We start from the raw sequence: 27,994 nt of genomic DNA, 5'->3' as shown, positions 1-27,994 counted from the left end.
GTGATGGTTGCACGGTTCTCTACACTTAATCATTAACACTGAATTATACTCTTAGGATGGATGAGCTTTGTAGTGTATAAATGATACCACCATATGGATGTTAGAAAATAAACGGGCTGGGGCTGGACTCAGTGGTGAGCCCTTGCCCAGCACATGGCAGGGCTCCCAAGCACCACAGAAAAAATACGGATTGAAACCATTGGGTTCATCACTCTGGCGTCATAATGTCATAATGTGCTAAGGCTAAGCAACATGCAAGGGTAGCAGTTGCAAGATGCACTGCCCATCCCGAGCCTGGACCCCTGGCCGAGGCTGGAGCTGGTGCCGGCCAAGGGAGCCATTTGTGGAGCCGATGCCTGCCCTTTCCTGTGGAGGGCGTCTGTCACACATTGCTGCTCCACAGAATCATGGGCCACACCCAGGTGAGAACAGGCAGGGCCACTCCACATGGGCCTCTCGGAGCACATGTCTGTGTACGTCTCTTGACTGTCCTCTCTCCTGGTCGCAGCGACAGGCAGAGGGCCTGCAGTCTGTGGTGGACTCCATGCTGGTGCCCTGGGTGTGATCCTGTTAACCCGCTGCTGCTCCAGGCTTGATGGCGTGGAAGACTGTGTTGAGGTCTTGCAGAGCAGGGCTGCTGTGCACGCTGTATGGCGTGGCTCCTGGGAGTGGAAGTCACTGGCAGCTAGGCAGGCTCCTCAGCTTCTTCCCTGGCCTTGGGAGTGGTTGGGTCAGCCTCCTTCCAGCTTGAGCTGAGATGGCAGCCACTGCCCTTCAGGCAGCCCATTGTCCCTCCTCCCATACTGTGGGCGGGGCCCGCTGTGATGCACCTCGCACCTTCTCTTCCCAGCTGCTAGTGCTGCTTCTGCCTGCAGTTTATCCTTTTCCACCCCCCAGCTCCCTGGCCGGCCTGCGGCCTCTAACACACCAGAAAACACTGAAGATGCCATCTGTGTGCTGGCCCTGCAAAGCAGAGCCTGCTGCAAATGCCATCGTCCTCAGTGACAGTCGGAATCCCTGAGGCCAGTTCAGGATCAGCCTGCAAACCTGGACATTGACAGAGGGTACAGCGGGATGATGACCCGTATGTAGACACCAGCCTCCCTTGGGTCCTTGAGGATCCATGGGTTTACATCATTTGGTCCTAAGACAGGGTTTGGTGTCACATAGTGGAGGCGGCGCTGTGCACATGACTTACACTCATGTTAACACTTGGGCCCTGTCCAAAAGCAGAAATGCAAAAGGAAAGTGACGTTGCAGCTACCATTGGCCTGGAACGTAGGCTGTGTTGATGGGCAGGCTGGGAAGAGGGGAAGAGGAGCGGCTTTGGAGGTTTCATTGTGGTCGGCGGACCCATTGCTGGGGCCTGGTGCTGAGGGAGGGCATCGTATGTGGCAGTGGGTAACTAGAGTCCTGCAGGCCTCTCGAGGGCACTGCCCGCTTACCGAGACCCCCACGTGGCCTACCTCAGAGGTCCTCCCACTGCCAGCAGGGGCTGGGGGATGCACCCACGCTGGTGTGCGCTCCGGACCAGGGCTGTGTGCTGTGCAGCCCATGAGTCCCGACACCAGGGCCCACAATGCCCTGCAGGAGGCGCCCTTCATCTGGGCTGGACCGCGCCAGTCCTGCCCCCGCAGAGGCTCCCAAGACTCAGACTCGCACAGTGTGCACCCCATGTGGTCTGGGGTTCACCCAGTGTGAGTGGCCTGCTGAGCGGCAGGTGTGGCATGTGGTCTTTGGGTAGGGGGCAGCATCCCTGAGGGTCTCTGTGTGGAGTGGGTTGGCACCTCTCAGTACACACCCAGTGGTCAGGTCTTGGGGGCTGCGTTTGTGCATTTGTGTTAATGAAACCGCTGGGCTTTTCCTCAGTGCCTGCGCTGCTTCCTACTCGTGGATGTGGGTCTGGCAGCCTCATCCTCACTTGGTCTGGTCAGTCTTTCCAGTTCCACCACCAGGTCCCCAGAGGAACCAGGGTCCAGGCCCTGGCTTCCATGCGTGCTCTGTCACTCTTCCCCTCTGATGGAGGCACGGGGCCAGGCCTGTGAAGGAAAGAGGCATCTGGCTGCTGAGGTTATCATCGCAGAGCTGGCGCTGTGACAGGCTCTGCTGCGCCTGCTGCCGGAGGGGGAGTGAGCGGGGTCCTCCAGGCCTGTGCAGACCAGATCCCCCACCCTGCTCTCACGCCATGCCTGCCACAGCTGTGCAGGCTGGAATGCATCCTCGAGCGAGGCAGGCAAAGGCGGCCCAGCTGTCGGGTCTGGCTCGGGCAGGACAGGCTTCTCAGTGGTAGGGGCAAGTGCCGCATGGACCCTCACCCTGGTTCTGTAGGCCTGACCCCCTCAGTGTGGGAACTTGGGGGAGTCCTGCAGCTAGAAGCCTGGCCCCCATTCCGCCCATCCCCTTCCCGCCCCTGCTGCAGAGTGGGTCCTTGGCGCTCTCTGGGCATCTCGGAGCCTCCTCTTTGCTGCTCAAGCCCCTCCCCAGCACCTGTTGGTGCTGCCGCTGCTTTTCACTTTGAATTGTCTGCCGCTGCTGTCGGGCAATTTTCAGTGGAGGCCGGGTAGGCTGGGGAGCGTCTCCTTCAGTTCCAGCTAGAAGTCCACGCTCCACCACCCACAAAGTGAGTCGAGCTTGAGGACTAAAAGGTACGTTCATGCCCTCTGCAGCGGGTTCTGGGTTCCATCCCCCCTCCAGTGACCATCTGCAGACCCCTGTGGTCCCTTCCCATCTCTGCCCATTCCCCTTGGTTCCACATCCCATTTCCGTCTTTCTATCTGCCTTAATTCCAGACCTGTATCTGAGATTTTTTTTTTTTGGTACTAGAGATCAAACTATCCCTGGCCCTCTAATTGAGTTTTGAAGTCCTTGGTATTTGAGAAATTCACCTGTATTTCTAAAAATTAGGTTTTGGGGGCACTAGGATGGCAGTCTCTGGGCGCCCTGTTTCTGACATCCCTGAGTGACCCAACTCACCCATTGCCCATAGCGTGCGCCAGCCTGGTGGCAGGTTGGAAAGTACAGTCTCTTGTGAACACTGGGCTCCTCTGTGGTGTCCCTTACAAGGCCCTGCTGTGGCCAGGGAGGGAACCAGAACCCTCGGACAATTTGTTCCTGACAGAAAAGCAGAGGCCACCAAGCGGTCACAGAGGTGATCATCACCTGTGAGTGCTTGTCCTTTTGTCAGGAGCTTTTCACACACAGGCAGTCAATGGGCATGCAGAACTTTTCTGTATGTAAATGACTGGCTTCTGCTGAATGTGGAGATGCATGCCTGTGATCCCAGGTCTCGGAGGCTGAGGCAGGAAGACCCCCAGTTCAAGGCCAGCCTGGGGAACTTAGCAACTTAATGAGACTATCTTGAAATAAAAAACAAGGGCTGAGAATGTAGCTCAGTGCGAGGGCCCTGGGTCCATTTCCAGTATCTGGAAAAGAAAAGAGCAGTTCTGACATCGCCCAGCACACATTCCTGCTGGGGTCTGTCACATGCCAACTTCCTGTAACTGATGCCTGAGCCACTGTGGTGGGTAATTTAAAGTCTGGCCCTCCCTGGGCCTGTGTGACCCCAGGAGTGGGAGCAGGAGTGGGGAGGGGGGGTGGTTGCAGAAAGCCTCTGGGAAGAAAAAAATGGCTTACCCAGTGAGAGAGATTTCTGCTTTGCATTTCTTCCAAGAAGATGAGTCCCTGGATTCTGAAGGTCTGTGAGGCAGAGGGGCAGTGTGCAGTGGGAAGGAACAGGGTCCTGCAGCCTTGACCTGAGGACTGCCTGCACCCCTCCTCTGAGCCCTTCTCATATGCACCCTCTCGTGGGGAAGATTTGTCACAGTGCCTGTGGGAGCTCAGGAGTGCCTGAAAGTGAGCCAGGGAGGCGGCCGGCCACAGCCCTAGAGAGGAAGGCAGTGTGACGTGCACAAGTAGGCCTGGTGACTGTCCTCAGGGACGCCGGGGCCTGGGCAGTGTGCGCCGAGGGGGTAGGAGACATGCCAGACATTGCCGCGTGCCCCTTCTTGGGTCCCAAGCCATACAACTGCTTATTTTTAGAGCTTAAATCATAAAAATAGTTGTGGTGTAACCAAGTTGAAAAGCTTCAGATCTTAGTGGGACGAGACCTGGTGATGTGCAGAGCCCTGCCTCTTCCTGAAGCTTTCTGTAGAGACCTGTGAGCTCGGCCACATGGTGATGCCTCCCTCGGGAGGACTCAGGCATTATGGGTCGCATTGGGAGCGTGGTCTGGGAGCTCAGGCCGGGGAGCTGGGCTCAGTATCAGGAGGCTCACTGAAGCGAGCACAGCCCAGAGAGGTGGGCTGGGCTGGCGAGCCGTGCAGGAAAGGTGCAGCCCTGGGCACCTACCTGAGAGCAGAGCCAGGTGTGCTGCAGAGGGGAGGCTCTGTGGCCAGAGCAGGGCTATGGGGCAGGGCCACAAGGCACAGGGCAGGGGACCAGGACCAACATGTGGGGACCAGGCCCTAGGTATACAGGCTGCTTAAGGGTGCCAGGCTCTGTGTGAACTGGGTGCAGGAGGGAGCTGTTCAGTTGAAGGTCTTCTGGCTGCCAGCTGTGGGCTTCTGATTGAATGGGTCAGGGTGTGGGGTGGGCCCTGTGAAATGTTTAGTAGGGGTCACTTTTCAGAACCGATTAGGAGTGAGGAGAATCATGAGGGCCATTAGGTGTCGGGACACAGCCCGGTGAGCCTGCACCTGCCCCAGGGACTGGAAGCCCTTCACCAGAAGGCCCTGGCTGCTCCTCTCACTCTCCGGGCCCCAAAGAGCATGAGAGCATCTGTTGACATTTGCTGTGTTAGGAAATTGGGTCCACACTGTAATCCCAGAACAGGGAGGCTGGGGCAGGAGGAGCTCAAGTTCAAGGCCAGCCTGGGTTACACAGTAAGACTGTCTCAAAAACCAAAAACAGAAAGAAGAAAATTTGAAAGTACTGGTAGCCAGGTGTGGTGGTGCATGTCTGTAATCCCAGCACTTGGGAGGCTGAGGCAGGAGGATTGCTTCGAGTTCGAGGCCAGCCTGAGCTACATAGTGAGTTCAGGCCCAGCCTGAACTAGAAAGGGAGACCCTGCCTCAAAAGAAAACCAAAAAAAAAATATTGAAAATACTAACTCAAAGCTGACAGCATGAGAAATACCAGCATGGTATCTTTTGTGATGCTTCTCAGCTTAGGACAGGCAATGTCCCAGAGCCTCCTGTTACTGAGCCCAGCTCCCCGACCTGAGCTCGCAGACCATGCTCTCAATGCGACCCATAATGCCTGAGTCCTCCTGAGGGAGGCATCACCGTGTGGCCAAGCTGACAGGGACACTCAAAATAAATTGCAAACACTGGAAGTTGAAAAGCCTTAACTCCACCTGACCCCAGCCTCACAGCAGAGCAGCGCCCCTGGAGCTCAGCGGTTTCCTCTCTCAGCAGCATAGAGAGAGGTCCTATTGCATATGGCAAGCTGGGCACAGCCACAGAGTCACAATTCCAAGTATGGTTTCTACTCAGTGCGCATGTGTTTGTGATGCCGTAAAGTCACAATGGTGAGTGGACCCGCCATAAAGTCAGTGGCCGCCTGCATTTTGCAAGTCTCTGGAATACTCAACTTCATTAGAAAACAGCTGTTAGAGCCTCCTCTCTGCTCAGCATCCCGTATTAGAGCTGAAGCCTCAAGGGGAATCCAGCACTAGAGAGGCAGCAGGGGCAGCCAAGGAGCTTTCTAGGCCTCTCTTGATAATTGTGTTTCTTCCTTACTGAGAAACCAGCACACAGAGTGACCTTCCGCAGACTCTGATACCTCATCAGTGAGGGTTAAAATCCATTTGGCCCTTTTGCCCCTTGAACAGAGAGAAAACAAAAACTTACTATAAATTAGTTAATTTTGCGGTACTAGGGATTGAACCCAGTGGCTTCTCACTAAGCTACGTCCCCAGTACTTTGTTTTTTGTTTTGAGACAGGGTCTCAGTAAGTTGCCCAGGCAGGGATTGAATTTGTAGTCCTCCAGCCTCCCAGAGTGCTGGGATTCCAGTCATGTGCCACCGTGCGGGAGTAACTGATTTCAGCATAGTTTTATGTCCACAGAAAAGTTGCGGAGGTCCTTCCTGTGTACTCCACCCCCGTGTTCCCACTGCTAGCAGAACACTGTGGAATGTTTCTTGCAAGTAGTGAAGTAAAATCCATATAGAAACTAAAGACATCCTTTTTTTGTTTTTTACATTACTGGGAATGGAACCCAGGGCCCTCACCCTGTGCCCTGTCCCCAGACTGTTCTTTAATTTGAGCCACGTTCTCACTAGGTTTCTATGCTGGGCTTGAGCTTGTGATCTTCTTTCCTCAGCCTCCCAGGGTGCTGGGATGACAGGTGGGCCACCATGTTTCCCTGGTGTCTTTCACCTGACCCAGGGTCCCACATTGTGTTTAGTCTTTCTGTCTCCTTAGGTTCCTCTGGGTCGAGGCGGTTTCTCATTCTTGCCTTGATTTTGATGACTTGGACAGTTCTGATGGTCTATTGATGTCCCTTTGTGGGACTCGCGTGGTGTTTTTCTCTGGGTTACACTGGGGTGAAGGCTTGGGGGAGGGGAGGGCGACCTCAGAGGTGAGATACCATCTTTGTCACATGTGAAGGTACCCAGGCCTTGTGCCTCGGTCCCAGTGGGGCTGGCTTTCCTCCTCTGGCCTGGCTGCTCCCTCAGGTTTTCCTCTGTATCGACTTCCTGCCCTGTGCTGTCCCCTCAGAGGGTGGAGGGGCAGGGGTCTGCGTAAACTGTTTGGGACACTGCGGGGGGAGGCATGCATCTCCCTCCTGGTCTTTGAGAGGGTTAGAGATGCTGCAGGTACACATTACCTCATGGACGTCTTGAAATCAGACCCTTCCTGTCCCCATGATGTGTTGGGAAGCTGTTGAGCCTGCAGCGAGTGGCAATCACAAGTTTTCCAAAATTGTAAATTTTCCCCATTGGAAGCTTAGACTTGATTGCTGGTACCAAATGCCACCAGGAGCTTCCATTGAAGTGGCAGGCTCTGCGCTGAGCATTTTGGGAAAACACCTGCTGGGTCTCAAGTCTGCTTCTTTGCCTGACAGTCCTTTCCCTTGGTGGTGCATCTGAAGGTACCGCCCTGCTCTGGTGGCATCAGGAGTGCTAAGGGCTGGGGATGTAGCTCAGTGGTTCCGCCGCCTGCCTCGAAAGTGCAAGGTCCCGAGTTCCAGCCCCAGTACAAAAAAAAAACCCAGGAGTGCTTCGCCAGTCACCGTCACAGAACACCAGAAAGATGGGCACTTGGGTTTGATCATGTTTCATGGCAACCCTGAGAGAGCGCATCCCATTCCGCAGATAGGAGACAGCCAGCCTGACCAGGCCAGGCATCCCCATGGCTGCAGGGGTGCACCCGCACCTTGCCTCCATGGTCTCCATGAGTGTCCAGTCGGGGTGTGGGCAACCTGAGCCAGGGGCAGGGGTGTTTGCCAGGCACTCGTGAGCCAGCATCCATCCTGCACCCTGAGCCAGCTGCCCAGTCCGGTCTGTGGTCTTTGCAGCTGGATGACAGCACTGTTCCTCGCTTGTGGTTTGCAGGTGACACCTCTCTTGCTTTCCGTTGCCGAGTGAGCCTGCCTCTCCCAGGAGGGGTGATGCATCTTCTCTATTCTGCTCTGCTTGGGGACTTGTCACTTTGTTTCTCTCTGGAGAAAGGTCGGCAGGGCGTGTGCAGGCACCAGGGATGGGAGGGACGCTGGTGCTGGCGCTGGTCAGTAGCCCCCAGCTCAGGCCCCCAGCCCAGTTTGGGGCAGGTTAACACTTCCTCATGGGGACTGGTGGCCTTGTACACCCCTGTCCTCACCCTGTCCTCACCTTGTCCCCTCAGGATTCAGCATACAGATGCTGCTGGCTCCTTCAAATAGAAATAAAGATTTGCTCTAACCTATTCCAAAAATGGTACTTATAACCCAGAATAACGGCTGTCAGAGCTGACAGTCACGTGAGCCCAGTCCTCTCCAACCCCGAGTCTCCTCTGTGCCGGCCCCTGGGCCCACCGCAGTGCACACAGCAGCTGCCCTGGGGTGGGCCCGGGCTGTCTGCAGTCCCAGCTGTGTGACCTTGAGCAGTCTGTCGCCCACATGCAATGGGGATGGAGCTGCGGAAGATGTCGGGGAAGGTGGGCTGTGGTGGCAGGCACAGGGGTGCCCACCATAGAGGGTTGGCAGGTGTTCTGTATGGCTTTCCAAAGGTGACAGGCCAGCCTTTCGGTTCATGACTGTGATCATTTCTCCTAAGTGCTTCTCCCCGATTTCCGAGCAGAGTATGCTGCTCTGGCTCTGATTTAGCCCTCCCTGTGGCATCCCTGCTGGCAGGCTCATGCTGCAGTGGCCTCCCCAGCTGATGGCAGGCCAGTGAGTGGCCACCATGGTCTCCTTGGCTTGTCTGTGGGACCCTTGGCTCCTCCCCACATCCGTCGCCCTGTCCAGTGAGGTTTTGGGGCTGCCCTGCCGGGCAGTGTGACCCTGGGGGTTGCTGCATTCCTGGACAGCGTCGGCAGCATGGGCTGGATGCTGAGAGCAGGCACTGTGTGGGGCGTTGGGCCCTGGTGGGGAGCCTGGATCCCTGGCTGCGTGGGGGTGGGGAGCCACCCTGCTGTCCCTCTGAGGTACAGGCATAGCTGGGCAGGGCTGAGTAATGGAATCCCAGAGCGATAGTCAGGCCTGAAGTGTCCAGGAAGAATGATGGCTGCATTTCAGAACCCCCATCCCAGCTGCTCACCTCCGTGGCCTCTGTGGCAGAGGAGCAGTGTGTTCTGACTCCCAGGCCCCCATAAAGCGGCCCTGGGCTTTTCTTGTGACATCGCAGCCAAGAGGAGCTCAGGTTACCGCTGGCAGAGTGGTAATGGATGCCGAGAAGGAAGGGGGAAGAGCAGGTGGGCTCCAGAGCCCTGGGGGCCCGGCCTGGGGCTTCGTCCCTCCCCTGGGATGTGTCCTCGAGCTGGCTGCAGGTGGCAGAGCTCCCCTGCAGTCTCATGGAGTGGCTCTGAGGAGGCCCCGTAAAAAAAAGGGCAAGCTCTGCCGGGGTCCCAGGGAGCTGCCCCCACACTGCGGTGGCAGTGAAAGTCCCCATATGGCTGTCGACACCCACAGGACCCAGGCCCTGCCAGACGAGATGTTGCCCGTGGTAGCATGGGCCTGCAGTACTTAGGATAACTATCCATTTTTCTCTCTCAAGACTTTTCTAGAAGTGCTTCTCAAATTGGTGACGGGGTGGGGGCCACACAGTGAGTGGAGCACGCAGAATTGCTTTTGGCTCTGATTCAGACCTGAAGGCTGAGTCCTCCCGGCCTCACACAGTCCCCTCTTTCCCTCTCCAGCTCTTCCCTGGCACCTCTGGTCTCCTGTGTGGCCTTCCTCAGCTCCTCCATCTCACCAAGCCTGCCTCTGTGCTCCCTGACCCTGCATGGCTGGCAGCATGGAAGCTCAGCAGGGTGGTCACTTGTGTAAACCTCTCATTTCCTGTCTTCTCTCCCGGCCAGGCCCAGGCTGGTGTCTAGATTGCGTGGCTTCCATTGGGGACAGTGAGGGGAGGAAGCAGCGATGTGGGTGAGCTCCCCAGGGCTGGGCCTGGCTGAGGCTCCATTAGCCTTGTGGTTTACAACAGGGACATACTGATGTGTTACTGTCTGTGCGCCGCTGGGTGGGTGTCCCTGGTGACTTCATCACACGTGTGCAGTGGCCCAGCCCATCTGTGTCTCTCAGTCCTTCCCTCGCCAGCTTTGGGTGCCCTACACCATGCCGGCCTAGGCAGAAGCTACAGGGCTTCTGTGACCTTGCCTTGAAAATCTGCAGGGTTGCTGCTTCTACTCTATGTGGTTCAAAGATCGAACCACAAAACCAGCTGGGGTGGAGGTGGGGAGTGGTGGAACACAAGGGGGATGGGGGGAGCCACCACCCTGCGCTGCCACCCCTCTGCTGGCTCTGAGAGCCAGGCAGGGGCCCAGCTCCCCCCTTCCTGCACCCCCGCCAGGTGTAGGATTTTGTCAGTCCTGAGTCCCAGGGCTCTTTTTTTTTTTGTACTGGGGAATTGAATTCAGGACCTTGTGCTTGCAAGGCAGGCGCGATATCACTGAGCTAAATCCCTGGCCCTTTAGGGCTCCTTGTTGATGCCCACAGAAGTGCCTGAACTGAGACAGGGCTCGGACTTCTAGGGTCTGTTGCTTAGGAAGACACAGAACCGCACAAAATTTGTAAATCCTTTCAGGTGGGCGTGCATTTCTGTCAGCAGCGCATTGTCTTTGTGCATGTGGGAAGTAGCTGTCCTCCAGGGCAGGGCTGCCAGCCCCTCCTCCCAAGCTCAGAACCCGTCCTAGAGCCAAGTGTGAGGCCATGCTGGCCCTTGCCGCCGGGCTGTCTGCTCTGGGCCAGGCTCACAGGTGCCCTGGGACGTGGTCTGGTAACCCGTTTGGAGGTTTAGTATGCTTCCCAGCCTCCCACCTGAGAGCTGCAAGGCTGAGGCAGGGCGGCCTGTTTGCTGTCTGTCTTTAACCTCCTAGTCGGGAACCCCAGGAAGCATCCCCTCTAATTGAGCTGATCATTCAGAATCCATTGAGGCTCTTCCAGGGTGTGGTGTTCCCGCAGAGTTTTTGGGGTTGCCTAGGGACCTCCGAGACATGGCCCTTCTGGCAGAGGAGAGGCATGGGTGGCCTGGTGCAGGAGGCCTCTGGCGCAGGTGCTGTGGGGGGCAGAGTGGGCGGGGTGAGGGCCACTTGCCTTGAGCCGCACCTTGGGTACCTCCCACAACAGCCCAGCCCAGGCTCCTGACAGCCACCAAGGAGTCCAAGCCTCAGTGGGCTCATGTCACCAGGCAGTCCCTAGGGACCTGTCTCCTTTTTGTACAGACCAGAGGAGGAAGCACGGGAGACCCTGGTGACTTCTGGTAGGGTCAGTCAGGCTCTCTACAGCCTGAGTCCCCGGAGCTGCAGGGGAGCTTCAAGCCTTTGGCTTGGTGGGAGCAACTCCCCAGGAGGGAGCAGGGCCCTGGTTCTGGGGTGGAAGGTCTACGCCTTAGGCAGGGGCGTTCCCACCCCTCCTCTCCTCCCCTGGGAACAGCCTGGCCCTCTTTGGGAGCTGAGGCCGTGCCTGTGCCATACCTGTGTGAGGGGAGATGGGAGGGAGGACGCCTGGCTTGGGGTCACCACACAGGTGCCCTGGACGCCACAGCCTCTTGCTGCTGGGCAGAGCAGAGACCTGCTGGGCAACCCCTTGGAAGGCACAAGCCTCTGCTCGGTGTGTGCTGCCCCCAGTGGAGCCCTGGGCAGGGCGGTGCAGTTGAGGGCTTCCTGAGCTTGCTGTGCATTTGGGGTGTAGGCTGTCAGGGGTGGTTGGAGCTCCAGTAAAGGCGACTGGGACTCACTGGGGGCTGGGGTGTGTGAGTTCTACATGGCACTGTGTGGGGAAGGTGGCAGGGGCTGTGACACGCAGGGGGTGCCTGGGCCAGAGGCAGGTTGGCCTTGGGGGTCCAGAGTGAGTGTTCGCAGGAGAGTTGGGGGGACTGGTCTGCAGCCACCTGCCTGCTGCCTGGCCAGCCTTGAGGGTCTAGCAGGAGGGCGCATTGCAGTGCAGGGCCAGGCTGGCCCCCAGCAGGATCTCTTGGTCCCGAGGCCTGCGTGGTCAGGTGTCTGTGACCGAGGTGGCGGGAGTGTCTTTGGCCTTCTGCAGCTTGAGATGCCTCAGGTGTGTGCCCTGCTCTCCTTAGCTTGTTGCACTTCCTAGGTGAGTTTCCCAGGCACATTTTTGGCCATTCTTTCTTAAATGATTCTGTCTTACCCCGAGATGACTGCAGCCTCCCTCCTGCCTGTGGACTTGGGTTTGGTCTGTACATCTTAGTGGACCACAGCCAAAGGACAGAACTGCTTTTGACACCCAGCCACCCCCGTGCAGCTCCCACTGGCCATGTGGGCGAACAGGGAGGGAGAAGGTGCACCTTCCCCAGACAAAGCAGCCTGCTCTGAGAACTGGGAAGGTCCAAGCCCAGGGACAGCTCTGCACTTGCCTGATGAGATCCCCTACCCAGCAGGGCTGGGAGGTGAGCCCCTAGCACCATCACCTGCGCAGGTGGCACCGTGTGGCAGTGGACATTGACAGTCCTGCCTCCCTCCAGAAGCTCTGTGGACGGGCTCGGTGCAACTACTGACGCTGCTGGCAGCCCGGCCTGCTTCCAGGGCGTCTTTGTGCGTTACATACAGTCTGTTTTGATCACTGTGTTTTCAGTAACTGTTTTTAAAGACGGGCAGGCAGGTGGTTTGTCAGATTTGCCCTGAAATGCACGTAGCTTCCGGACAAAGTGGGTGCCTGAGATAGCTGCCTCTGGTGGAAGGGATGTGGCTGGCTAGAGTGGACACTGTCCCTCCCGGCACATTGGGCTGACTTCCTCCACTGTTATTCTCCCGTCTGTACGTGTTTTTAAAGATCTTCCTAAAACAATTCCTGCAGTCATTCTGAACCACCTTTTTTCCCTCTGAAGTAGAGCTCTCCAGAAAAGTACAGTACTAAGAATCTTGAAGCTGCCCCCTAACCCTTTAAAAAAAGTTTCATTTTGGAAACTAGGCAGGCTGGTGGCCTCCTCTGGGCTGGAGAGAGGCAACCCAGGGCCTGGGACATGTGCACAGTCTCTGTGGGCTGGGGCCACACAGGAAAGGGCTGCAGCCCGGGTGAGCTTGGAGCCTCCATTTTCTGACAGCACCTGAACCCTTACCTCCCTTTTCAAAATGAAGGCTGTGTGTCACAAACCGGTTAGAACTGCCCGTTGCCATGGTTTTCACGTTGGAAGGCACAGTTAAAGGGTCACATGATCACAGAGGGAAATGCCTTTGTCACATGACTTTTTGGTGGCCTGATTAGCATACAGGAAGTTCACTCCCTGCTGGCTGCTGGGATGCTGAGTGATCATTGATGGGTGGTGACATCATCTCTTGGATGAGTTATTGATCAGTCTCAGGCCAGCCTGGGGCAGGGAGCAACGAGGTCAGGGTGGCCCTCTCAGGAAACTTCAGCACAAGACGTCTCTCTGTCCACGCCCTGCCCTCTTCCCCCAGGCAGATAGATCCCAGTTTCATTAGGCGTCCCAACCTCAGTAAGATCCAGAGAGCAGAGCCAGAACTCCTGGTGGGTCCTCGAGCTGTCTGCTTGCCCAGGAGCCACCTGAGTGGTGATCAGCGGCTGCGGCCCGGTGCTAGGCCTGTGGGTGCCCTGCCCATGAGTTGCTTGGCACCTGCTGCATCCAGAGTGCCTGAAACTGGAGCTGCCAGGTCACCTTGAAAGTTGATATTGGGCGGCATGGGGCCATCAGTGAAGAGACACAGATCTGCCGGTGGCGTGGTGATCCCCGAGTGGGATGTCTGGGTGACGTTATAAATTCCCTGTGGACTCAGCACCGCTCCTTCCTGTCCTCTCCCCTGGCCCTGGGACCGTGCAGTTGGTGGCTGTACTAGGTTAGTTAAGTCCAATCAGGGCCAGGAGGAGCGCTCTGTCGGGTGAAATGAGCAAGGGCGTTGGTAGAGTCACGTCTGCAGGTCCAGGAGGGTGGCGGTGGGCCTGTGGTCCCCTACCCCCTTGCGCAGGGACAGGGGCTTCTGTGTGCTGTGAAATGGAGCCGGGCCTAGTGACTGTCCTCACTCTGCTGCCGCTGCCGCGTAGTGGAAAAAGCAGGGACAACTTAGAGCTGTGACTTCCAGCTAACTTCCTCCAAGTTTGTCCTATGGGTCGCAGTGCCACCTAGTGGACACGTTCTGTCTTTGGTTGCTTTTCCTTACCCCAAAAAGAAGGATCCCGTTTCTTCAGTAGGAGTGCTCAGTGAGAGCCCTCAGGGAAGGTGCGCAGTGTGTCAGCAGACGGGGCTGCGTGGCTGGGGCCAGAAGCCCACCAGCACCACACTGGCACCCTGTGTCACAGAGGCAGCAGAGTAGGGCCAGCCCGGCCTGCACCCTGGGGGAGCGCCAGTGTGTCTGTCCTGGCATGTGCTTTGCCAGAAGGGGAACCTAGTGTCAGCCTTGCCCATTTGGGTCAGTGGTGTGTGCACAGTTTGCACAGAATGGATACTCACTCTTGTTGGAGTCTGAGAAATGATGGCACACTTAGACCTTTGGGACCATGTCCTGACAGAAGTGAACAAAAAGCCACAGGGGCTTCCCGGTTACTGCCCAGCCCATCCTGAGTGCTGTGGGCCATCAGTGGCCTGGAGGCAAGTGGGCTCACAGTTATCACCAAGGATTTGCAGAAGGATTCGGGCCGAAGTGATGAGAGGGGCTCTGGTGACAGGCTGGGTGGGGTAGCAGGCAAGGTCGCCCTGGCACCCACAGGGCAGGGCAGCCCCCACAGTGTTCTGAGCAGGTCAGGTAGGTGGAGAGTGCCCAGGCATGCAGCGATCTCCTAGGTTTCAAACATCACCACTGCTGCCTTGTGTGTCCCGCCTACAAGATGCTGACCCTGGCGTGCACACAGGCCTTCATCCTCCTGCCGTCGGCAGGCCTGGGCTGAGCAGAGCAGAAAGGTTTGTCTTGGGGGGCCGGCTCCCCGCCAGGTGGTGTCCACCACAGGTAGGCCGCAGCCTCTGGTTTGGGGCTGTGTGCATCCCCTCACACCTAGGAGGAGGGAGCGCTGACAATGGCCTACAGCTAGGCCAGGGCCCTAGGACTGGAGTGGGCCGAGTTCAACCAGTACCATGACATGTGGCAGAGGAGGAAGGTATGGGACCCTCCAGAGGGTCCAGCTGTGTCTGTGTGACAGGAGGTTTGGGGGCCTTGTGCTGATTGTGGTGAGGGACAGCCTGGCCACATGGGTATGAGTGAGCCCGTGCAGGGCATGCCCCCCACTTCCTGAACGCCCAGCACCAGCACAGTTCCCACAGTCAGACGCCTGGCTCTGCTAACCAACCGCTGTCTCTGCCCCCAGCGACATGAAGTCCGAGAGGAGGCCTCCCTCCCCCGACGTAATCGTGCTCTCCGACAATGAGCAACCCTCCAGCCCTCGGGTGAACGGGCTGAGCAAGGTGGCCTTGAAGGAGACCAGCACGGAAGCCCTCATGGTGAGCCTCGCGTGGGAGGCCTGCGCTGTGACCGAGTCCCTGCCCAGCGCGCTGCCCCAACCCTTGTGTCTTGTCCTCGCAGAAGAGTAGTCCCGAAGAACGGGAAAGGATGATCAAGCAACTGAAAGAAGAGTTACGATTAGAAGAAGCAAAACTCGTTCTGTTGAAAAAGCTGCGGCAGAGTCAGATACAAAAGGAAGCCACTGCCCAGAAGGTGCGTGCTGCCCTTCGCAGCCTATGCGGTGCTGGTGGAAAGGCTGGTGGAGGGCGAGGTTCCTTCATGAGGGCAGGTGGAGGGCAGGGCTGAGTGTGGGCATGGGTCCACCCAGCCAGGGGGACAGCGGAGTGTGTTTCTGTGTGGAATGCTGGGACTCTGGAGGAGGTCAGAGAGCACCCTGTCTCACGCCGAAGGTGTCCAGGAAGCCAGCTGGTGTCTGCTGCTGCTGGAAGCATGCTTGCAGTTTTTCTTGAGTCCCTGTCCGAAAGCCCTCCTGCCTGGCAGGTGGCTGTGCCTGCTACAGGCTGTTTGCCTGGCATCTTCACCCCCTGTGCCATATGCCTGCCCCTCAGATCCTAGGTCTGAGCCCTAGGAGGAGCCCTGCTCCCGGCCCTTCCTCTTAGAGCCTGAGTCCCTGTTCTGCTACTTTTGTGCAGTCCAGCATGTGGCTCCAGTTGACTGGTTTTGGGCTTTTCTAGTGCCTGCTCTGGCAGGGCTCCTGGCTATGGATGCAGCTGATCTTCCTTGTTCTTCTGTCTGCATGCAGTCTCAGTACACAGGAAGTCAGCACACCTTGGGCAGGGAGACCCCTACCCCCACCCAGTTAGCAAGTGGGTTGGGCAGAGGCTGCTGAGGACCTTGTTTCCTTATCTTGATGCCGGAGGCCTGGGTGACTTGGACCACCTGTCACTGTCTCTTCCTGGAGGAATGTGTGACTTAAACTATTCTGATGGGCTGGGGGTACAGCTCTGTAGTAGAGCACCTGGTTAGCGTGCGTGAGGCTCTGTGTCCTGTTGCCAGCACTGAAAACAGAAGCGAGTGTGCAGGCCCAGGCTTTGTCTCAGGTGTTGCCATCGCTGGGCATCCTGCCCCCTGTGGGGCAGAGCTGGTGCCTGGGTCGGGGATGCCGAGGGTGGGGTTTGCTAGAGAACCTCTCCTTGGCCCCTGTACAATGGGCCAACTGCTGCCATGGAGGGGGCAGGTGCCAGACCAGTGGCAGAACCTTTGGGAGCCTGGTGTGCTCGGAGAGGAAGAAGTGAGGCCTCCGCTGTCAGAAGCCCTGCCGGGGACCTCACGCCTGCATGTCTCCCTCTCTCAGCCTGCGGGCTCTGCCGGAAGTGCTGTAACCACGCCGCCCCCACTGGTGCGGGGCACCCAGAACCTTCCTGCTGGCAAGACATCACTTCAGGTCAGTGTCCCCTCTGTGCTGGCCCTGCCAGAAGAGCAGGCCACGGTGTGATGGCAGAGAGAGGGAGGCTCCCCAGTGCACCCTCAGCAAGATCGGAGCAGCGCTGAGGCTGTGCAGGCAGGCTCGTACCCTCTGGCCGCCCTGACCTGGACACCGCAGTCCCTGCCGGGCTGGTGCCTAGGGGCCTCGTGCTGCCACATGGTCCTAACTGGCTCCCCAGTGAGCCCAGGTTTCCGTCGCTCTTAGTGGTGTCTGCGATTAGAATAAATACACATTTTATGCAGTTGGTTTTAAACTAGTAATTTACTTTTCTAAAATCAAAAAAACAAAAAGCCAGGTAAACGCGGGCCTTGTGTCGTTGACAGACCTCCTCCGCCCGAATGCCTGGCAGCGTCATTCCACCGCCCCTGGTCCGTGGTGGGCAGCAGGTGTCCTCCAAGCTGGGGCCACAGGGCAGTGCGCAGGTTGTCATGCCCCCGCTCGTCAGGGGGGCCCAGGTAAGCAGGCCAGGCCATGGCCTTGTCCCTGGGCTCTTGAGGAGGGCGGTGCCACCATGCCCGGTGTCTCCATGGCCGTCTCAGCTGGGTTTCTCTCCCCCTCCCACCCCACAGCAGATCCACAACATCAGACAACATTCCAGCACTGGGCCCCCGCCGCTCCTCCTGGCGCCCCGCGCCTCCGTGCCCAGTGTGCAGATTCAGGGACAGAGAATCATCCAGCAGGGACTCATCCGTGTCGCCAACGTCCCCAGCGCCAGTCTGCTTGTCAACATCCCACAGGTGAGGGGCCGTGTCGAGGTGGGTGCCTGGGCTCTCCCAGGCCCGGTTGACCTGTAAGGGCACTGTGGTGTCTGGAGAGCAGTTACCAGCCTGCCTGAGTCTTGGAAGTCTCTGGGCGGTGGGACTTGAGCTCCTTGGCTGGGGCCTTGGGGCCACATGGCAAAGATGGGGAGCTGCTGTGCCACTGAGGGAGCAGCTGTGGAGCTCAGGCTGAGTGCTGGGGACATCGCAGGTGAGGGGAGCCAAGGCCTGGAGATGTCAAAAGGGCAGGGAGGTGTCTGCAGAGGTGCCCACAGTGCTGGCACGGCTGTGCTTAGCCACCCTTCCTCCTCCTCTGCCAGAGCCTTGGAGGCGGGAGGGTCTGTCCCCACCCTCCGGGGCTCGGACTGAGGACTGGGCAGGCTGGAAGCAGGAGCCCTGCCTGATAGATGGTTACTGGGTCTGTGGGGCCTTTTGCTGATGTGTGTGTTCCTGTGCTCTACCTATTTGGGTTTTTTTTTTGGTACCGGGGATCGAACTCGGGTCCTTACACTTGTGCAGCAGGAGGTGAAACCACTGAGCTAAATCCCTGCCCCCGCTCTACCTTCTTTGGTGAGGTTCTCATCACCTCCTTCCTCTGACAAGAGAAAGTGCCGGGCTCTCTGGGCAGCATTTCCCCTCTGCCTTTGTTAACTCGAGCTTGAGTGCAGAGGTGACGGCCAGTCCTGGCTCTTGCACGGGGTGGCCTGGGCAAAAAAAGCTCTGTGCGGTCTGTGCTGCTCGATGGGCAGAGGCAGCAGTGGAGACCCTGTGCCAGCTGGTCCGGGGGCGTGCGTCTGGCTGCCCAGGGGAGTGGCAGCTCAGTACAGGCCGTCCGTTCCCATTTCTGTATTCCCGGGTGTGCCCCTTCCCCAGGGTTAGTGTGCTCGGCTCTCCCACATTTCCAGCAGGGCCTTCAACCCTGGAAGCTAAGGATGCTGGTGTGACCAGCTCAGGTATGGGCTAGAGACCATCGTGGGTCAGCACTGGGATCCGGAGGACAGAGAAGTAGTGCAGGAGCAGCAGGATGGGGAGCGGAGGGGATGGGCAGGGTGGGTCCCAGAGCTGCTTCCCCCATCCTGACACTCAGGCGCCCCAGGTGAGCCCCAGCAAGGGTGCTGTGGGGCGAGGCATTGGGCTTCCTGCACAGGAGGGCAGGCTTGAGCACAATGTGCTGATGTTGCCCAGCGCCGGGAGCATGTACACCGTCTGCCGGCTCCTGGGGTGCATCCCCTGCCTGCCTGGGGCCCACTGACTCCTTGCACCTGTTGAGTGTCGGGCAGCTCAAACTTGCCTCATTTTTTTCTTTGTTTTTTGTGGCGTTGGGGATGGAACCCAGGGCTGCATGCACGCTGGGCAAGTGCTCGCCGCTGAGCCGCACCCCAGCCCTCAGATTTCCTTCTTAAGGTCTTGTCACGCAAGTGCTGCTAGTATGGACATCGAGGCCGAAGTTCGCCAGCAGAGTGCTTAGGGTGGGCACACCGAGCACCCTGACCAGGTTATTGTCTCCCCAAAGGCCACCCCAGCATCTCTGAAGGGGACAACGGCCGCCTCTGCTCAGGCCAACTCCACACCCACCAGCGTGGCCTCTGTAGTCTCCTCTGCTGAGTCTCCAGCCAGCCGGCAGGCAGCCGCTAAGCTTGCCCTGCGCAAGCAGCTGGAGAAGACGCTGCTGGAGATCCCCCCCCCCAAGCCCCCTGCCCCAGAGATGAACTTCCTGCCCAGCGCTGCCAACAATGAGTTCATCTACCTGGTTGGCCTGGAGGAGGTGGTGCAGAACCTGCTGGAGACACAAGGTGGGTACTGGCCGGGCTCCGCCTCTGCCCAGCCTGGCATGTGGTAATGAAGCCCTGCTGTGTTCCTGGAGCCGGCAGGTGGCTTCTGGGGGACACCATTCCATTGTCAGCTCTGCTATGAAGTGGGACATTGCCCTGTCCCCAAGAGCCAGGGCCACCGAGGCCCATGGTCCAGGAGGACGATTAGCTGTGTCCCTGGGGTTGGGGTGGGGGCAAGGGTGGACCTGGGAGCTGGCACTTCTAGATCAGTCCTGCTGAGGTTGGGCTCCCTTACCTGTCTCCTTGGGGAACAGTAGAAGGGACAGCTACAGGATCACCGTCAAAACCAGCACCGGAGACAGAGGAGGTGGGTGGCCAAGATGGCCCATGGGGATCTGCTCCCTGGAGTGCTTGAGCCTGAGTTCGTGGTGAGCCTCTTGGGCTGTAGCCCCAGTGAGCTCTCCCTCAGGGATCACATCTAGGGCTTGGAGCAGAGGAGGAGGCAGAACAGCCAAGGCCCGGCAGACTTCGGACCCTTGCCCTGGGTCCCCCAGCTCAGGCCTGAGCAGCCCCTCCCAGCCAGGCAGCACCTTCCACCCACCGCCACTTGGCGGTGTGGAGACAGCTGGAGCAGTGGGCTTTGAGGCCCCCAGCTTCAGGGTCATGCCATGGTGCCACAGGGTGGCCTGGGCTCTGACACGCATGGCCTGTCTGGAGCCCTTTGCTGCCAGGCCACGTTGGCAGGGGCTGCTGTGGGAGGGCCTGGGTTCCAGTGCCAGTGCCACACCAACCCTGCGGGGGGAGGGGGCAAGTTAGTTTTCAATGCTTGCCTGAGTGGGTGCCCGCTCTCCAGACCAGAGCCCCTGCTGCCTGTCACCAGGGCTCAGTCTCCTTTCTGCGGGCAAAAATGAGACTTGAGAGAGGCCCCTCCCACAGCCTTGGTTGTGCCTGACCCCAGGCAGGTTCCACAGCCTGCTGGAGGGCTGGATGGTACACAGGTGACCTGGACAGCTGACATCTCATCTGCTCTGTGGGACAAGGGGCCTTCCCCATAGCCACATCCTGTGGGGCTGCAGAAGGCCAGGCTGGGTAGGAAAGGGAGGCGGGAGTCCTTTGCATCTGCCCAGCTGTGCCCTGTAATGACCAAGAGGCTGCTAAAGGCTCCAGCACACAGCCCCAGGAAGGTGTGAGCAGGACGCCGAGGAGAGGACTGCCGCCCCCGGGACCCCTCAGGCTGCCTGCCTGGTGCTGCTCTGCCGTCTTCCTCGACTGGGGCACCGGGGCCCCAGAGTGTCTGCCCGCACTGTGTCTTCAGGGCTGGGCAGGCCGCAGGTGTGGCCCAGTGCTGGGGCTTGCCCTGGCCTGTGGTGTGCAGCCATTGGCCCTGTGGACACTGCTTGTCACTGTCCTTGTTGGCATCTGCTAGCCAGGCTGCCTGTCCATGAGGTGTGAGGCCGGATGTCAAGCTCTCTGTTGTGGGTGGGGTGGGACAGGGAGCTGGCAGCACCAGAGTCTTTGGAGTTGCTACCAAGCTACTCAGCATTGTTTTCCAGAGCTGTGGGCCTTGGCCTGCCAGCATCTGCATGGTGGGGATGTGAGCAGACCCCATCCGCTGTGGCTTTGGGGGCCCGGTAGCTGCCAGGCATGCTGGGCCCAGGCTGTGCTCGTGTTCTGGCCTGCATCTCACTGCAGCCTCCAGCCCTGGCACTGCGGCTTGTCCCTTGCTGGGCTTGACACAGTGCCATCTCCTTTGCAGCGGGCAGGATGTCAGCAGCAGCCGCCGCCGCTGCTGCCGCACTGGCCCGAGAGCCCTACATGTGTGCACAGTGCAAGACAGACTTCACCTGCCGCTGGCGCGAGGAGAAGGGCGGTGCCATCATGTGCGAGAACTGCATGACGTCCAACCAGAAGAAGGCGCTCAAAGTGGAGCACACGAGCCGCCTGAAGGCCGCCTTCGTGAAGGCGCTGCAGCAGGAGCAGGAGATTGAGCAGCGCCTGCTGCAGCAGGGCCCAGCACCTGCCACAGCCAAGGCCGAGCCCACCGCCCCGCACCCCTCACTGAAGCAGGTGAGCGCCTGCCCTGCACCAGTTCGGTGTCCCCCGGGAAGCAGCGGCCTGGTGTATTGTCCCCACTCAGCCTCCTGATTGCTGACCGTGCATCTAAATTGCACTTAATGGTGATGTCCGTGACAAAAACACTAATTTGAAGTTTCTTGAGATTCTGTAGCCTTCACTCGAAGCGCCTGGCTGAGAATTGCTTCTTGTCTGGAAAGACTTCCGGAAGTCACATTGATAGCAAGGGGCGATCAGCAGAAAGTGCTTTGGCTAAATGAAGGAGAGAAGCGAGTTTGAAATCAAGTCTTTTTGTTGGTTCTTTTTTATTTTTCTAAGTTGTCTTTTGATGCTTCTCCTTCCTATCCTCTGTAGACCGGAAGCTGCAATTCTTGTTTCCTCAGAAGTAACTAAACACATTTTGACACTTAAAGCTGCAGGCGAGCACACTGCTGTCCGGGGCCTGGCCTGGCCTGCAGGGTCACCTGGGGCCGAAGAGGTCACTGGGCCGGCAGCCACGAAGACTCGCTGACCCATCTCACCCATCTGTGCAGGTCATAAAGCCCCGGCGGAAGCTGGCGTTCCGCTCAGGAGAGGCGCGCGACTGGAGTAACGGGGCTGTGCTACAGGTCAGAACCGTGGCACCGGGAGCCTCGCGCCCAGTGCCCAGCACAGGCGTGACCATGAGTCTCCCGGCTGCTGTCACACTGCCTGCATCTGTCTGTCTGTTTCTCTTCCTCCTCCACCCCCGGTATAACTCACCTGGTCTCCTGATTTTGGACTCTAGGGACCCCGTCCTTGTGGGTGGGAAGAGGTCAGCCAGAGTGAGGAGAGGCTGCACTGAGCAGGTGTCTCGCTGCGCTGCCCCTTCCTCCCATGAGGGTTGTCCTCTCTCCCCCTGCAGGCCTCCAGCCAGCTGTCCCGGGGCTCATCCACGCCCCGAGGCGTCCTGCACACGTTCAGCCAGTCTCCCAAACTGCAGAACACAGCCTCGGCTACGGCGCTGGTCAGCAGGCCTGGCAGACATTCAGAGAGAGCCGCGGGCACCAAGGGTGGCACCGCCACCAACTGGAAGAAGACGCCTTTGAGCACAGGTGCGCCCCCCTCCTCACTGAGAACAGCGCCTCTGGCATCCTGTTGTGGCCCCAGGACACTATCCTGCTCAAACACTGTCCTCCCCAGTAGTGCCAGTGAAGAGCAGGGCGAGGCGGGTATGGCCCGGGTGGTGGCAGAGGCTCCCTCGCGCCCTCTGAGGGCCGGGGGACTGAGCACATCCTTCCCCAGCTGCCCACCTGTGTCCTCACTTCCAGGCTAATGTAGGGGTGAGTTAAACATCGCCTGTACATGTCCCCCGGAAACGGGGATCCAGGAGGTGACAGCTTGGGCCTGGGAGGGGCTGTGGGGCAGAGACGTGGCATTGGAAAGGCCCAGTCAGGGCTGGGAGCAGCCGTGCACGCGCACAGCACTTGGGGCCCACTGTGCACACAGCCCTGAGCTCGGGGTGTGCCAGTGCCAGCCCCACCAAGCCTAAGGTTGGCAGTTGTATGAAGAAGAGGACTCATACCCACCAGGTCCTTGATTAAAATGGTGTAGGAGGGCTGGGGATTTAGCTCAGCGGTTCCGGCGCCTGCATTGCAAACACAAGGTCCTGAGTTCGATCCCTGGTACCAAAAAAAAAAAAAATGGTGTAGGAGAGTTGGCATGGTGGCTTGGGAGGCTGAGGCAGGAAGATTGCCTAAGCCCAGGAGTTCAGCACCAGCAGGGGCAACGTTGTAAGGTCCTGTGTCCAAAGCAGGGTTGGGAAGTGAAAAGTGAGGGTGTGCTCATGAGGTGACGCCTGGAAGGAAACCTGTGGACGCCAGTTGTGGCAGTGCACAGCTTTGGTGGATACAGGGGAAAGTGAGGAGCCCCGCTGGCAGCACCTGGGTGCCCGCCTGCAGAGGCTCACTCCGCACTGGGGGGCTCCCCTGAGCTGCTACACACAGCATGCAGACCCCAAGGAGGCTCCATGGGGAGGCCGGCATCTCAGGGTCTCAGCTGCTGGAAACGAGCATTCCTAGGAGGGCCACTGTCTTGTTTTCCAGTTACAGGGGTGATATTGGCGGGCGCGGTGGTGCACGCCTGGAATCCCAGCACTCTGGGAGGCTGAGGCAGGAGGATCACAAGTTTCTGCCCACGTACATGGGCAAGTTATGGAGACCCTATCCAAAGACAAAAAGGGCTAGGGGTGTAGCATGGTCAGACCCTGAGTTCCACCCCCCAGCAGGCAGACAGACAGACCAACCTTTGTGGGTGAGGCTGTGTTTAGTGGCTGCTGTCGTCCGCCCACCGTCGTCCCGGAGGTGTGCTTGTCCCTGTGCCCCAGGCAGGGAGCTGAAGCTGTCCCCTGGGCCTGAGCTGGCCTCCACGCCTGTCGCTGTTGTGTTGCAGGTGGGACCCTCGCTTTTGTCAGCCCCAGCCTGGCTGTGCACAAGACTTCCTCGGCCGTGGACCGCCAGCGGGAGTACCTCCTGGACATGATCCCGCCGCGCTCCATCCCCCAGTCGGCCTCGTGGAAATAGTGCGAGCCCGGCCCACTCTGCCCGGCCCACTCTGCCCGGCCCACTCTGCCTGGCCCGGCCCGGCCCGCGCGGCTGCCAAAGACTCGAAGACGCACGTGTGCCTGCCAATGGCAGCAGACCCCGTGCCGGCTGCAGTCTGGTCGCAAGGGGCCGCACCAGTGGACAAGGGTCAGAGCCGAGGGACCTTCCCCTGGGCTTCCTTCCCTCCTCTTTGCCTTTAGTTTGCCCGACACCAGCAGAAATGTGGACCTCAGGGCCGGCTCTGGTCCCAGCCTTCTTACGGCCGGCGCCGGCTCGGCTCACCCTGGACACTGAGCACGCGGCAGTGCTGGCGCCGGGGCCCTGGAAGCTGAGCAGGGCGCCTTGTTTCTTTAGGCTTCTCCCCGTCTTAGGCCCCCGATCTTTGCTTCCCTTCATGCCAATCTTTAGGTTGAAAGTTTTGGTTTTTCCTGAATCACCTCATGATGATGGCGTTGAGAGTAAACCACGTGGCCCCTCGCCTGGGAGAAGGCACCGAGATGCACAGTCCCGGCAGTGGCCGGCCAGGCCCAGGTGGCTCTCGGACACAGGGACGCCAGTCGAGCTCCTGCCAGAAGCCTCATTGCTGCTCTTTTGGGGCCCCAGGATCCCCCACACTCAGCAGAAGAACACACTGGCCAGACACTGCCCAGGACCCAGGGTTCGGAAGCCGGCCGCCACGGGCAGGAGGAGAACGTGGAGAGCCGTCTGCAGCCGCGGCGTGGAGCCCGCAGGAAGCTCGGGCGGCTGGGCGGGGCAGTGTGGTGGTGGTTTATTTTATTAAATTTTTCCTTTCTTATTTTGATGAACACAATCTCAAGCTGCCCCTGCCGAGGTGCCGTGCAGGTGCAGGCGTGGGGCAGGCTGTGCCCGACTTGAGGAGCTCACGCCCTTGAGCATAGCTAGAACCCATCCCTCAGGCTGGGCTGCTGTCAGGGTTTGCTTTCCGACTTTTTCCGTCCCTTGAGAGTGAGTCTACAGAAACATTTTTTAAAGGATCAGGTTTGCTTTTAGTTTTATTTCTTTTCCCTCCCACTCTTTAAAAATGGGTTCCGTGAGGAAAGGCAGAGCTGCTGTGTCTGCCGCAGCTGCAGCGCACCTGCCTGAAGTGGGGGCGCCGCTCCCGGTTCCGTTCCAGCCCCGTTTCCCTGCTGATGCGATTAGGGACTTTAATTTAAAACCCTCGTTCTGTAGGACATTCTCCAGACAACTTCGACGGCCAGCGTTCTAATAAAGGCTCATTTAACCCCAGTTCACGGCGTATGAATGTCATCAGTCTTGGGAGACAGTCTGACACCAAGTAGAGGACCTCGCTTTGGAAAACGTTCCAACTTTTATGTTGTGCAAACCCCAGAATTTCTCACTGATTTTGCCTTGAGTGCGTGACTTCGCTGGGCTTCGGAGGAGAGGGTGTGGGAGGGTGGCTGTCACCCCAAGGGCTAGGGACACGGGCAGGTGGGACCCTGTTTGGAGGGGGAGGGTGTGTGTTTACACCAAAAAAAGTACGCAAGTATTTCCACTCCTCGAAGTTCTGTGTGCCTGCAAGTAGCTCCGGCCCGTACCCAGGTGTGTGCCCTCTGATCCCCGGGGGGGCCGGCTACCCCCAGGCCAGCCTGCTCCCTCCGGCTCTGTGCTGCCGCCCACTTGGCCCCAGCTCCCACGCTTGGCCACACTTTTCCTCCGGGACTTGCACCTATCGGCCAGGCCCTGGCCCCAGGACGGGCTGTGGCTCCTCTGGGGGACAGAGTGGCCCTGGCTCCCTCAGCACCTCCAGCCCCAGCCCGGGTCCCAGGGTTTATTCCCATCAGGGAGGACATACTGTGACATAATGTAGCTTTTTTAAAGTATAGAGGACAAGAATGTGAGATGCCTTAATCTTTCACTTCTACGTCTTGAAAGTCCTACCCTGCTTGTCTTTCTCCAGTCCCTGCTGCAGTGCGACATGGACAGTGAGCCCCAAGTGGTGACAGGATGTTCGTGCCCCCGCAGTGGCCTGGCCCAGCACCCTTGTGGGCCAGCGTGGCTGTCCCAGGAAAGCGGGGTACTAGCATTGATTCAAGGGTATCACCCCACCGCAAGGTGCACCCCCCCAGGACTTAGCTGCTGTCCCCAAAGTTCTGGAGTCCCCAGAGCCCTTGTAGGGGGTCCAGCTCTGAGCCCTGAGGCAAGTGGCAATTGCAAGGGGTCGGTCCCTGGTTATCAGTGACAGACCCCAGGGCGATGGAACCGTGCCCAAGTCCGCTGCTCTGGGGGTGTCGCAGCCCCCTAGCCTGTTTGCTGGGGTGTAGGACAGGCCCACTGGGAGCCCCCACGGCTCTGGCCAGGGCTTGGGGACTGCAGGCTGTGGTGTCCTCTAAAAGCACCCTCAGAGTGGGATGTCCCTGGGGTGGGGCTCTCCTCACGGGGCATCCTGGCCACCCCACCTCAGGTCTGTGTCCGGCGTCAAGTGATGCTGCCCAGGACCTTAGTATGGAGAACTTGGACTGAGGTGTTTTTTTTTGTCAAAAAGACAGCAATTTTATAGTTCTTGAAGTGTGATAGATGGTTTACACTAGTGCAGGGTATGGGGGCTCTGAGGGGGAGGTTGTCACTTGTATTTATTGTGACTCTAAATCTTGGATAATGTAAAAAACTGTTTGCCACCAAATGGGAACAAGTTCTCCTAAACCAAGCGGCTGGCATTGGTGGCCGTGCATTGTATCAGGAGGAAGTTCAGACTCTGGAGTTGGGACAATAAAGGAATGGACATGAGTCGCTGTGCATCTCTTTTGTCCCTCGGCCCTGGTCTCCCGGGACTTGCCCGGCTTTGGACAGCGTGGAGGGGAGGCGGGGAGGGCCCGTGGCTGACGGTAGGGCCATCGGCTCTGTGGCCACTTAGCCCACGGCAGGCAGGCCAGTGTGGGGTGAGGCCTGGTGGGGTTGCCCTCTGGTGGCCTTGGGGCCTCACAGCAGTGTGTGACCAGTGGTTTCTCCGTGCATAAGACTGGCCCTGATTTTCCCAGGTGCTGACACGGTTATATTGCTTTTTGGCCTTCTTTCTCTCGGTGCTGGGAGTTGAACCCAGCACCTTATGCTAGGAAGGTGCTTGCTACTGACCCTAGGCTCACTTTGAGGCATCCTTGACACTGGCTTGGGGTCTGATGACCTCCCCAGGGCCAGAGCCACAAAACCTTGTGCCTGTCCAGCACCACCTGCAACTGTACAGAGGTGGCGCCGGGAGTCGGACGGGCATATCCGAGCCCTGCCCTCCACCCTTGTGCACCCATCGTCCCCAGGCCTTGAGGTGCGGGTCCAGCTGCAAGGAGGCCTGGGCCCCACCAGCTGCTACACCTGTGGGCAGACTGCAAGTGCTACACCCTCTGTGCTAGGGACATGACAGCCAGCCGTGTGGTGGTGATGCCAGGTGACTCCTTTTTTAAAAGATTTTACTTGAGCTGTACTCCCAGCCTTTGTCTTTTATTTTGAGACAGGGTCTCCCTGAGTTGTCCAGGCTGGGCTCAAACTCTAGATCTTCCTGCCTAAGCCTCCTGAGTAGCTGAGACTACAGATGTGGGCCTCCACTTCCTACTAGACCAATAATGAGAGGGGAAGTGATGCCAAGAGTGTGGACAACCTGTGCAAAGGCGGGGAGGTGGGACGAAGCATGGGAGGCCTGGAACAAAGAGGAGAGTGTGGGTGGGTTGCAGGGAGAAGGGGGAGGGTGTGGACTGGCTTTGCCCATTTTTGTTCTGTTTTTTGAGACAGTCTCATGTAGTTCAGGCTGGTCTCCAACTCTGTCCTGCCTCAGCCTCCCGAGCGCTGCGAGCACAGGTGTGTACCGCACCGCAGCCTGCACTGATTCTGCACAGTGCACACCCTTCACCCGGCCCTGAGGGAGGGTCCGGTCCCTTAAACCAGAGGGCTGGGCTTCTGTACAGCTCGGACCTCAGCCTGCCAGCCCCGTCTGCAAAATGAGGGCGGGGTGAGCCTAGGGCTGGCCCTCAGTCCCCAGGGTACGGAAAGCCCAGGGTTGGTGTGGTGACACCCACACAGGAGACCGTGTGGGCTCATGAGCAGGATGAGGTTCAGGGAGGAGACAGCTGCGGTCACCAAACCAGTCACCGCCCCTAGGATCCACGGGGGGCCTTCCTGGCTCCCCTCTCGCCCCCACCTCCCAGGTCTTGCTGCAGGGGCGCCTGGCCCTACCCAAGCCTTTGCCCTCTTAGAGCTCAGCCCGAAGTCTTCCCTTTCTATGTGCCCGGCTAACAGTCACCTTCCTCCCCGCCCGTCTGGTTTCACCTGAGTCACGTGCCTCCTCCTGGGGACAAGCTCCAGGGCCAGGCACACAGCACACAGCAAGTG

The 27,994-nt window shown here is 58.7% G+C and overlaps 1 protein-coding gene across 17 annotated transcripts in view; it reads left to right on the top strand.

The window, feature by feature from the left end:
• The window catches only part of Gatad2a (GATA zinc finger domain containing 2A), a 93,233-nt gene extending 68,329 nt beyond the window's left edge, over positions 1 to 24,904 (top strand). For 14 of the 17 annotated variants that reach the window (XM_013068732.3, XM_004873444.4, XM_004873443.4 and 11 more), the window contains 10 exons: positions 14,912 to 15,044; positions 15,127 to 15,258; positions 16,361 to 16,450; positions 16,816 to 16,947; positions 17,062 to 17,229; positions 18,764 to 19,043; positions 20,779 to 21,089; positions 21,629 to 21,703; positions 21,979 to 22,168; positions 23,505 to 24,904. In XM_013068732.3, the coding sequence (XP_012924186.2) occupies positions 14,912 to 15,044; positions 15,127 to 15,258; positions 16,361 to 16,450; positions 16,816 to 16,947; positions 17,062 to 17,229; positions 18,764 to 19,043; positions 20,779 to 21,089; positions 21,629 to 21,703; positions 21,979 to 22,168; positions 23,505 to 23,635 (1,642 nt within the window). In that variant the 3' untranslated portion in view covers positions 23,636 to 24,904. The remainder of the gene's footprint in view (positions 1 to 14,911; positions 15,045 to 15,126; positions 15,259 to 16,360; positions 16,451 to 16,815; positions 16,948 to 17,061; positions 17,230 to 18,763; positions 19,044 to 20,778; positions 21,090 to 21,628; positions 21,704 to 21,978; positions 22,169 to 23,504) is intronic. The other 3 variants (XM_004873438.4, XM_021250999.2, XM_087201912.1) reach the window with 3 other exon arrangements.
• Positions 24,905 to 27,994: the final 3,090 nt, after the last annotated feature.

The sequence above is a fragment of the Heterocephalus glaber genome, unplaced genomic scaffold, assembly GCF_053883595.1.
Source record: "Heterocephalus glaber isolate CG9 unplaced genomic scaffold, H.glaber_assembly_v1.0 deba00001761, whole genome shotgun sequence".
Lineage (NCBI taxonomy): Eukaryota > Metazoa > Chordata > Mammalia > Rodentia > Bathyergidae > Heterocephalus > Heterocephalus glaber.
The sequence above is the reverse complement of the archived record's forward strand: the minus strand, read 5'-3'. Positions and strand labels throughout refer to the sequence as shown.